We start from the raw sequence: 12,164 nt of genomic DNA on the forward strand, positions 1-12,164 counted from the left end.
CTAAACAGACTGTAACTAGCAAAAAATATATGTTCTTTTGGTTTCAGGTTGGCGATGGTACCACATCTGTTACTCTCTTGGCTGCAGAGTTCTTAAAACAGATTAAATCATATGTGGAAGAAGGTCTGCACCCCCAGGTCATCATCAGAGCTTTCCGGACTGCTACAGAATTGGTATGAAATTTTTTATATCACTCCTGCTGAGCCAGTAATGGAATATTAAGGACTTGCAGTGTCATAGCACTGGATACTGATATATTCATGTTTCAGACATCTGATTATCCATTTCACACTGGGAAATTAAATAAGCAGATTATCTACAGATAATGGGGTACATATTGGTGTCAGTACACAGCACGAAGCACAGACGTATCATGTGCATTTGTCCTCAATGAGGAGCAGTTAGAAACTTAAAGTAGATCACAGGAAAGTGTATAATCTAAAATGGTACCTTCATAGACTTGGGAAATCAACAAGGGTGTAGTGAGTTGAACGTGAATGCAAACTAGTATGCGTGTGTCAGGCACAGTCCTCTCCAACTGAAATTCTTACAGGATCTTAATGAATGAGGGTGTCCACGCAGACTTTGTGATAGATGTTATGCTGGCAGTATGAGAGGAACTGATGAATTCAACATGCATTGTAGACTACAGGTGAAAATTCATCATCTTGCATTGATGATGGTTCATCACTTTGCATTGAGATGTTTCCAAAAGGTGTGGTATGGAACTTGCATAAGTATCTGTTTCTACTCCTCTGGAGTACAGAATATGGATTTATAGCCACCTTCTAGGGATTGGATTTGCAAAATTTTTTCCAAAAGCCTTTCCATGCAGTGGTATAACTAACACTTGGGAATATATCTTTTTTTGGGGGAAGGTCACTGAAACAGCAATTCATAACTTAATATTTGAATTTACCCGACTTTGTCTGCCCTTAGATTGATGGTAAAAATCTAAGAGTGGTACTCTTCATTGCTTGTACAAATTGCAGGTCTTGTGCTGGTTAAGTGAGCTAATGATGTATGCAGTCTGAGACATGTATCCTGCATATATCCTTCTATTCCAATATTGCAGTATTCATAACATGGGGAATTCCCCACCTAGGCAACCCAAACGTCCAGCCAGTATACCAAAGAAATTAAACTACTGATAGGTACATGTGACGTTGCATATAGGATGCAGCTGACGTAAGCCATAAAAGTGACGTCTGCATGTACCATCCTCAGAACTTCTCTGCTGCCAGTCTGAATGCCAGCTTCTACCATTTGATAGCCAAAATGTTTTCTTCTTTCAAATTAGTGCCCCGTTGGAAAAAATTTTGTACTTTTGCTACTGCATGTTTGTTCAAGGTTAATGTCATCCACGAATGGCAGATGCCATTGTGAAAGACAGGATCCACACAGACAATCACATCTTTTCTGCCTGGGGTCTGCTCACGACTACAAGGCTTGCACGATTTGTCAGATTGTTCCTAAGGCGCTCTGTAGTAGTCATCTTGCCCTTAATATCTTCCTTGAGAAACAGACACTAAAGCTCCTAGCGCTTGGTATGGAAGGTACCATGGGTCCATTGGGTGAGCATCTGAAGAAGGTGAAAAGGTAAGGCCTGAATCTTTGACTGTGCTTCTGATCCCGGATGTCCTTCTCGAGGCCAGTGAAGGCCCGGAGGTCACTATGGTGCCTGGTGGTCCTTCAGTGGGAACTGATTTAGATGCTGCTAGGGAGAGTTCCTACAGCACGCCCGCAATGGCCTCGCATACATCTGTTTTGGAAGGTAAGGGGGGACCGCATCTTGCTCTTTTAGACATACCTCGCAGTACCTCTCTTTGCTTAATGATTGAGGACTTGCCAACGTTAGTGCCGGAGCCTAGGCCTACATTGGCCCAACTATCCAAGCCTGGGGTAGATCCCCCACTTAACAAAAGCATGTTTCTTCCACACAGTAATCCTTCCCAGATTGGCAAGTCTTTTCACAGGGAGTCTTGAATGCCTTTTTGGCACTTAGCCCTTCCTCTGTTCAGCCTCCTACTCCTGTATTACCCCTCCCCCATACCCAGGAGTGCTGTTGTAGAACAAAAGGCCTCTGAAGAAGATACGTTATCTTCAGATGAGTCCCTGGCCTACTTTGCCCAAATTGACCCCCCCCCCCCTCCCGGATGCACTTCCCCTGACTCCAATTATGGGGACTCCCCTGAGTAGGATATTAATTTGGAGAAACTTTTTCAAGTGCGAAAGCTCCTAGGTTTCAGAATTACAAAAGTGGTACTATGACCTCTTGCAAATGGAATCTCCTTCCTCTTCTGCTATTTCACCTGTGTTGCCAGCCTGTCAGGATGCCTTCCTTTCAGCATACAAAAGTCCTGATTCTCAACCTCCTGTGCCCACACAGCCAGACAGGTTATATAAAGTCCTTGAGGACTGTAAATATCAGTTCAGATGCCCTCGTACAGATCCAGCTGTGATTTAAGTCAGCAGATAAACATTCCAGATTGATGGCCTTCACTATCCTTTTGCCCTCGAAGGACAGTAAAATGATTGAGAGGCAAGGTTTGCACCTCTTCTACTCTGGCTTTTAGGGCCATTTATTGTCAGACACATTTGTCCACGTATGTTCTGACCCTACTTTCACAGGCTTCAAAATTGCTGACAATTCTTCCAGATCCTGCAACCAAGTCACAACTGTCTTCCCTCCTATTTCTTCTCAAGTTACCAGACACGCTGTAAAATGCGGTTCTCATGCAGCTGAGGTCTCTGCTAGATCAGCAGCGTCTGGATCTGTCCTCAGGAGGTATTCTTGGCTGAGATTGCAGGGTTGGCCTGATATTTTCAAGGCAAAACTCATGAATGCACCCCTGGACAATACCACCCTTTTGGTGCAAATGCTACTGCCCTCTTCAAATCCTTCCAAGAGAAAGGGAAAGAACTGTAGAAACTGAAACATATTGTTCTCTCTCCAGTTCCAAAATATCATAGAAATTATCCCTCAAAGACTAATTTTGTAAGGAAAATGACCCTGTGCTCCTTCTCAACCTCACATAAAAGGTTCACACAGGTAGACTCCACCTAGGTCTCAGCCATCATCTGCCCAAAAGGCCCCCTTTCTGGACAAGCCAGGTAGTCTGTGACTACCTGGCCGTACTCAGAAATTCCTCTCTCCCAGCGCCTTTCTCATTTGCTTTCTTTTTAGACGAGCGTAACTGCAAATGGGTCCTGTCCATTGTCAGCAAATGGGTCCTGTCCATTGTCAAAAATGGCTACTTCATGACTTGGAAATACATACCTCCCTTCATGGGCATCCCACAACTCCCAAGGGGCTAGATTCATGTCTTTCCACAGGTGATTCAAGATTTGATTTCACAGGGGACCATGCTGGTAGTTCCCTCCATGGAAAGAGGAAAAGGCTTCTGTTCCAGGAAAGATGGTTCTTGGAGACCAATTTTAGACTTATCCCAGCTCAGTCTTTTTCTACAAGTCCCCACATTCAGGATACTCGCTCTACAAACACTGTTCCCTCTCATGCTCCCTCAGGCCTTTCTGGTTTCCCTAGACATCAATGATGCTTACCTTCATATTCCCATTCACTCTCTGTTCAGGAAAATCTTATGGTTTTCTGTTATTTTCGGTGTTGTACTTTACCCTTTGGACTCTGTGCAGCTCCAAGGGTATTCACAAAATGTTTGTCTCCTGTCATTGCTTTCTGCAGACTAACGGGGAATTCTTAACTACTCTTACCTGGACGACTTGCTTATTCAAGGAACATCCAGAAATCCTGCATCAGAACCTTCAAACCACCTGCTACGTAGCCTGGGGTTCACTGTTAACTACAACAAATCTTCCCTAACCCCCTTCTCATGATCAAGTTTTCCTGGGCTGCAGGATAAGGACAGACCATGTTGGCCTTTTCCTGCCTTTGGAAAAAAATGCAGTCTCTTCTGACTTACTTTCAGCAGATGTTCATGTTTCACTGTTGCAGTCATCACACTTGGGTTATCTGCCTGCAGGTAGCCCCTCAGTCGGCCCGAATACCAGAGACTTAGTATTTCTGCATCGGTAGCTGTTGCTCCAGGACTGACGTCAGGTCATCAGGGGTATAAAAACAGGCAGCCGACGCCATTACATCAGTCTTTCTTGCCGAGGAGCCGATAGCAGAAGCAGTTCGCATGAGTGCCGGTCGGCTGCTACCTGAGTTTTTTGTTTACGAATTGAATTATCCTGAAGTTTTCTAAAGCCAAGTACTCCATCTGGGATCCGTTTTTTCTTGCTTTAACCGATGTCAGAAAAAGTTAACAATTGTCTTGCCTGTGGAAATCAAATACTACACCGAGATTTTCATTCTTACTGCATCACCTGCTTAGGCCCAGATCACGATGTACCTCGCTGTCTGTTTTGTGCCCTGTTCAATGCCCGAACCATCCATCGTCGGGCCCTTTTTGTTGCTAAATACTTTTGATGATAGTGTTTCACTGTTGCAGTCATTACACTTGGGTTATCCTGCTGGCAGGCTACCCGCAGTCAGACTGAATTCCAAAGTCCTGGTCCGGCGTTGGCTGCTGTCGCCTCTTCCCTGACGTCTATGCGCCAGGGGCATATAAGATGCAGCCGATGCCATTTTCTTCAGTCTTTCTTGCCGCGCGGTGCCAGAAGCAAAAGCAGTTCGCAAGTGCCGGTCGGCAGACTCCTGAGATTTTCGAATTTGAATTTCAGATCCGAAGTCTTCAATAAAGCTAAGTACCTCGTTGGGGAAACTTTTTCTTGCTCCAGACTGATGTCAGTAGAAGTTAACAATTGTATTTCTTTTGGGAAGCAAATATCTCATAAGGATTTTCATTCTTACTGTATTCCTTGCCTAGGCCCTGACCACGACGTTGCTAGTTGTCGGTTTTGTGCTAGATTTAACCAACGCACTATTAAGCGTCTGTACGATTTTGCTTTCCATTACTTTGGCCGAAGGTTTAACTATATAATACCGTCGGAACAGCTGACGACCGGAGTTCATAAAAAGCGCAAGGAAAAAGAAATGGACAGGCATCCGAGGTCCAAAACCGAAGACGAAGCCTCTTCTAGGCCAGTCGCCGGTTCTCAGTGAGGCGCTTTCGCAGCCCCTGACACCCGCTACGTCAGAGCCACAGGCCGCCTCAGACTCCCACGTGGAGACAACTAGGCCTCTGGAAACTCAAGGTGTTGGGCCTATGGAAACTACTCCCTCAGATGGGTCCGGAGCCGCTGAGCAGGCATCGGCTTCTGAGGGTGTTTTCAGACCTACACAGCTTTCTATCAAGGCCACTTCAGCAACCAAGACAAAGTCTAAAACACCTTTAAAGACAAAAAGTACAGCATTCTCCTGGACAGTCTTCCATGCCCAAGAAACGGATGCTTAAAATGGCCGAGGACCTAATTACTTTGATCAGGGGTTCCCATCCCCCTCCTGATAAAAGGCCTAGGCAAGGGCACTGACTATGATTCCTCTGATCAGGTTTCTAGAACAGAGATATTCTATTCCTCCCTATGAGGACTCTGATGCTGAAGAATCTATCCCTTCAGCCGCTCCTCCTGAGGACTAGTCTTTTGGGGAAACCCTGCACACCATGAGGGAGCATTTCCACTGGGCGAGCCAAGATTATTCAGAATCCAAGAAAAGGCTCAGAGATTTTCTTTTATTGCTTCAACACAGACCTCCTGCTATTCCTCCTGTGTTAGACATTGTAGATGTATTTTCTGAGTCCAGTCTGTCTCCTGATTCTTTACCCCCTGCACCAGTTAAGCCAGACAGGTATTACAGGGTTCCAGATTCACATAAATTTCTATACAAAAACCCTGCTGCTGACCCAGAAACTATATCTCAGGGTCCCAAAGGGGTCAAGGCTTCCACTGCAAAAAACCCTGTTCCCTCTGATAGGGATTCTAGAGCTCTGGACAGATGGCGGAAAAAGTTTACACCACTGCTACTTTAGCTGTAAGGACTTTAAACTGCCAGTTTCACATGCTTAAATATCAGCAATACCTAATGTCACTGCTAAAACAGAAAATGCTGACAAACTCTGAATGTTCTGAAAACAAGGAAATGCAGGATTTATTGCATGCAGCTGACCAAGTGGGAAAACATACTTTGCAATGTAGTTTTGATTCACTAGAGGCTTCTTGCAGGGCCGCAGTTACAGGCTCTGTCATTCGAAGTCATGCTTGCCTAAAGGAACAGAGTCTGCCTGATTATGTTAAAGCAAAATTATTGGATGCTCCATTACAGCATGATACTTTGTTTGGTGTTAAGGCAGAAGAGGTGTTAAAGAAAATGGAGGCTAAAGCTAAATCAGTGCAGACAGTCAAGGATTTCTTACAGGTTCAGCCACCCAGATTTAGCAGGAACTGGCCTTCTAAGAATTGGTCCTTTCCAGTGTCAGACAGGCCACAAAGAGGCCGATACAGACGCCCTAGAGGCAGATCTCAGGCCCAAGGCTCATATAGGCCTAAACAATGGGGTGCTCATGCCTTCAAAAGCGGAGAAGACAAATCACAACCTTGTAGGAAACGGTCCCAATGACTTCCCACTGCCAATGCCAAGCACTTACCTTTTGGCAGCACCCTTAGGGGGAAAGCTAGCACTTTTCTCACAAAATTGGCACATGATTGCCCAGGACAAATTGAATATTGTTTCTCCGGGCTACAGGTTCCACTTTCACACCCTGCCAAAGACAAAAGGTATGCCAGACCTGCCACACAATCAATGGGCAGAGGCACAAAAGCAAATTTCATCTCTCATGGACATGAGGGCTATTCAAAGAGTTCCACAGCAAGAGCAGGGGCAAGGATTTTACTCAAGACTTTTCTTGGTACTCAGAAAGGACAAAGCTTGGAGACCAATACTGGACCTGTCTATTCTAAATACTTTTCTGGAAGTTCCAAAATTCAAAATGTTGACACTACAGCAACTTCTGCCCATGCTGGGCAAAGAAGGCTTGGCTCGTCACTTTGGACCTCAGAGGCATACCTGCATGTCCCAATCGGACAATCTTTCAGAAGATACCTCAGATTCATAGTTGGCTCAATGCACTACCAATTCTGTGCACTGCCCTTTGGCTTATCTACTGTGCCCAGGGTCTTCACAAAATGCGTAGCACCAGTAATTGCATTTTGCAGACAAAAAGGAATTCAAATATATCCCTACTTGGATGACTGCCTTATTCAAGCAGAAAACAAGGACATTCTATTAAAGCATCTGGCATTTGTAAAATTACTAATTTGCCTAGAGTACACAGTAAACGAAAAAAAATCAAAACTAGTGCCCTCTCAAGAGATAACATTCTTGGGTGCAAGCTTAAATACAACTGCCCAGATGGCTTATCTCACACCAGACAAACAAAAGCAACTGACTCATTACTTCCAAATGAGGGCAACAAAGACCCAGTTACCTGCAAGAAAAATTCAGCAGGCTTTGGGCTTCATGGCATCCTGCATATTCCATATGCAAGTCTGCATATGAGGAAGCTACAATGGTATCTAAAAAGTGTTTGGACTCAACATTGCCACAGCCTGGAAACAATAATTACTCTCATTCCCTGCTTGCAACAGGAGTTTCGGTGGTGGGCACTGGCATGTCACCACAACAAGATACAGCCATTCACTTTACCCACAGCCAGGCAGACACTAACAAACGGATGCATCGGATTATGCCTGGGGGGCACACATGGCAGGAAAATGTATTCAGGGCTCGTGGCCCGCAAGCCAGATGCATCTTCATATCAATCAAAAAGAGATGCTAGCTGTACAGAATGCCCTGACAGCCTTCAAGGATCTACTCCATCCAGGACAACTATTGCTAAAGACGGACAACACTACAGTCATGTGGTACATAAACAAGCAAGGGGGCACATATTCCTACCCCCTCTGCAGGCAAGCCATGACCTTGTGGAACACAGCATTGACCTATCAAGTGCACAGTTCCTGCCAGGAAAGACAAATACTCTGGCAGACGAACTAAGCAGAAACCTCATGGACCCTCACGAGTGGAAACTAGATCCACAAGTCTTCAGCATGATAACAAGGAAATGGGGATGCTCAGACATAGATCTATTTGCCTCCCCTCACAACTGTCAACTACAGAGATTCTGCACAAGGACTTATCACACACAAGCATGGACACCCTGACAGTTTATGCCTTTCCACCACTGCCTCTCCTCCCCAAGGTACTCCTAAAGTGTCAGACAAGAGAAGCCAAAAATGATTCTGATTGCCCCAGACTGGCCACGCCAGCACTGGTACCCAATCCTAAAGAGCTTGTCTCAAGGCCCAGCCTGGACTTTACCTCAAATTCCTCATCTTCTGACCCAACAAAACAATCGGATCCTGCACAGCCAACTCAGAACCTTAAAGCTGACTGCATGGCGAATACTATAACCACTCAGAACACATTTCTCTCTAAAGCAGTTATGGATGTCATTTTGGAAGCCGGAAGGCCCAGCACCAGAAAATCTTATGCAGACAAATGGAAGAGATTATGTGCTTGGAATCGGGCACAAGGAATTGAACCCCTTGTTCCAAATATTCCTCAGATTTTACAATACCTAACTGAGATGCTGGACAAGGGCCTATCCTTCTCATCAATTAAGATCCATGCCTCTGCCATTTCAGCTCATTACAATACGGAACCAGCTATTTTTTCACATCCACTGCTAAGGCAGTACCTCAGAGGGACCAAAAACATAAGACCTCCAAGGAGAGCACCAATACCTGCATGGGATCTCAATTTTGTCTTGGAAAAGCCCACACTGCCTCCTTTTGAGCCAGCCAATACAGCTGAGATAAAATTCTTATGGAAAACAGCTCTGCTCCTAGCAATAACTTCAGCAAGAAGAGTCTCAGTTACAGGCATTAATGGCAGTGGAACCTTTTATCATTTTCCATCCGGACAGGGTTTCTCTAAGGACAAACCCAACATTTATGCCAAAGGTAGTATCCAGTGTGGCTCTTAATCAAGCCATTCATTTGCCTACTTGTTATCCAAATCCCCAGAATAAAGGGGAGAGACTTCTGCATTCTTTGGACATCCACAGACAGCTACGCTTCTACTTGGACAAAACTAAGACTTTCAGAAAGACTGAGCAACTTTTAGTAGCATATGCTGCAGGATCACAAGGAAAGGCTATCTCAAAGCAGACTATTTCAAAATGGATAGCACACTGCATTCATTTCTGCTATGCTCAGCATGGCAAATCAGTGCCTAAGGGCATTAGGCCACATTCGACCAGGGCAGCAGTCACATCAGCAGCCTTTCACAGAGGAGTACCAGCCAAGGAAGTTTGAGGCTGCAACTTGGAGTTCAGTGCACATTTTATCAAGCACTACCACTTACCTCTTTACTCTAAATCCAAAGCAGGCTTTGCCACTGCAGTTCTGCAGGGCCTCATAGCCTCTCCTAATTCTATTTAGACCCAGCCGCCCAGCCTCAGCTTTGGGATTCAACCCAAGTATAATGATTGCAACAGTGAAACACGAACATAGTACAGTTGTGTACCTACCATAAATGTAGATGTTCGAGTGTATTCACTGTTTCAGTCCAGGTTACCCACCCACCGACCCCCTTTCTTTGCTGGGACTTATCTGTCCTTCTCTATTCTATACAACCTATGTGGTGTATTTGCTTGTAGATGAAGGTATTGTTTATTTTAGTGCATGGTCTTTATAAGCAATGTTTTTAGCCTACCCTTTTGGGGGCACCTGACATCTGGGGCAAGGAAAACTGAAGAAAATGGCGTTGGCTGCATCTTGTATACCCCTGGCGCACTGACGTCAGGGAAGAGGCGACAGCAACCGACGCCGGGCCAGGACTTTGGAATTCAGGCTGACTGCGGGTAGCCTGCCAGCAGGATAACCCAAGTGTAATGAATGCAACAGTGAATACACTAACATCTACATTTATGGTAGGTACACAACTGTACTTTCTCTATCTCCGTATTCTGAAATGGCTTCGGTAAGCCATCCGGCTGCAGATATTCCGAAAAAACGTAAGGATAAAGACAGAGACAGACAGCACAGGTCCAAAGCTGCCGACGACGCTTCATTAAGCTAGTTGCCAGTACTCAGTGAGGCGCTTTCGCAGCCCGATGCCCACTTCACTGGATTCGCAGGCCTTTACTGAGACCTGTTCGGAGTCCGGTATGCTGAGACTCTTCAACTAGGGAACCTGCGGATGCATCTACCTTGGATGGGTCCGGAGCCGCTGAGCAGGCACCGGCTTCTGAGGAAGTACTTTGCATTACTACTGATCGACACAAACCGATGACTTCTTTCGCGTCTTCAGTTCTATCTAAAACTACCGAGTTTCTAAGGCCAAGAGTATGCGCTACGCCTAGGAAACGGAATACCCAAGCGCATGCACCTGCTCTCTTGCCACAACATCAAATGCTTAAAATGGCAGAAGACCTTATTATGCTGATTAGGGGAAGCCAGCGTTCCCCTGCTAAGAGGAAAAGAGACCAGTCCCCAGCAGCCTCAATAGACCAAGAGTCCGACGTCTGAGGCATCTGATTATGAAGGCATGCCCTTATCTGCTTATGAGGATTCAGATGCAGAGGAATCCATTCTCTCTGCTTCTCCTCCAGAGGACTTTTCTTTTGGTGAAACCCTACATACTTTGAGAGCATTTCCATTGGGGATGCCAAGACTATCCTCAATCCAAAAAGAGACTCTAGAGAATTTCTAGATTTGCCACAACATAGGCCTTTAGCAATGCACCCAGTCCTGGATGTTGGGGATGATGTCTTTATGGAATCCAGTTTAACTCCTGATACTTTACCCCCTGCTCCTAGGAAACCAGATGGGTACTACAGAGTACATGACACTCACAAATTCCTTTTCAAAAATCCTACTGCTAACCCAGAGGTCATCTCCCAGGGGCCTAAAGGTATCAAAGCAACTACAGCTAAGAATCCCACACCTTCGAACAGGGATTCCAGAGCTTTGGACAGATGGGGTAAGAAAGTATATACCTCTGCAAGTCTTGCCATTAGGGCTTTGAATTGTCAGTTTCACGTGCTGAAGTACCAACAACATGTTATGGAACTTAAGCAAAAAATAGCTACCTTTACAGACTGTGCAGAAAATAAAGAATTGCAAGAGCTTATGCATTCTGCAAGCCAAGTCAGCAAGCATACATTGCAGTGTGGCTTTGACACCCTAGAGGCATCTTGCAGAGCAGCAGTCACTGGTTCTGTACTGAGAAGGCATGCCTGGCTTAAGGAGCAGACCTCGCCAGACCATGTCAAATCAAAGTTACTATAGACGCTCCTTTGAACAAGGACAATCTGTTTGGCACCAAAGCAGAAGAGGTTCTTAAAAAGATGGAAGAAAACGCTAAATCTAGGCAGATGGTCAAATAATTTTTGCAAGCACAACCTCCTAGATTCAGTAGGTGTTGCCCATCGAAACATTGGTTCTTTCCAGCCCTCTCAAGGCCATCTCAAACTAGATCCAGGGGAAACAGACCCCCCTCAGACTGCAGTCTCAGGGTATGCAGAGATCTAAGCAATGGAGTGCCTCCACCTCTAAAGCAAGGAGTGCTAAGCCACCCCCTTATGGAAAGAATTCCCAATGACTTCTCTGCTGCACTCCCACCTCTGCCCAACTGCTTGTGCTCCTAGGAGGAAAACTTGCCCTTCATGCAAAAAACTGGATTTCCATCACCAAAGACCGATGGGTCCTTAACATTGTATCCCAGGGGTACAAATTCTACTTCCATTCACTGTCAACCCCAACAGGGTTCCTGGGGCCTCCCTCCAAACCAGTGGGCAGAGGCACAAAACCAAGTTCAATCTCTATCTATAAGGGTGATTCAACCTGTTCCTGCAGAACAGATAGGGCAAGGATTCTATTCCAGACTTTTCCTGGTACCCAGAAGGGAGGGCACTTGGCGCCCAATCCTAGATCTTTCAATTCTCAACACCTTCCGGGTGGTGCCAAAATTCAAAATGCTCACCCTGCAGCAGCTTCTGCCTATGCTAGCCAAAGATGCCTGATTAGCCACCCTATACTTAAAAGAAGCCTATCTGCATATCCCTATAAGGGAGTCATGCAAGAAATTCCTACGCTTCAGGACCAGGCTCTATGCGTCATCCGTTCTCTGCACTTCCCTTTGGCTTATCCACTGCTCCCAGAGTATTCACAAAATGCCT

At 45.5% G+C, this 12,164-nt stretch overlaps 1 protein-coding gene across 1 annotated transcript in view; it reads left to right on the top strand.

Moving 5' to 3' along the window:
• CCT7 (chaperonin containing TCP1 subunit 7) overlaps window positions 1-12,164 on the top strand; it is a 1,331,840-nt gene that overhangs the window by 459,914 nt on the left and 859,762 nt on the right. Inside the window, exon 4 of the mRNA XM_044064044.1 lies at window positions 48-173. Within this exon, the coding sequence (XP_043919979.1) occupies window positions 48-173 (126 nt within the window). The remainder of the gene's footprint in view (window positions 1-47; window positions 174-12,164) is intronic.

This window comes from Protopterus annectens, chromosome 2.part2 (assembly GCF_019279795.1).
Source record: "Protopterus annectens isolate FY-2018-M chromosome 2.part2, PAN1.0, whole genome shotgun sequence".
Classification (NCBI taxonomy): Eukaryota; Metazoa; Chordata; order Ceratodontiformes; family Protopteridae; genus Protopterus; species Protopterus annectens.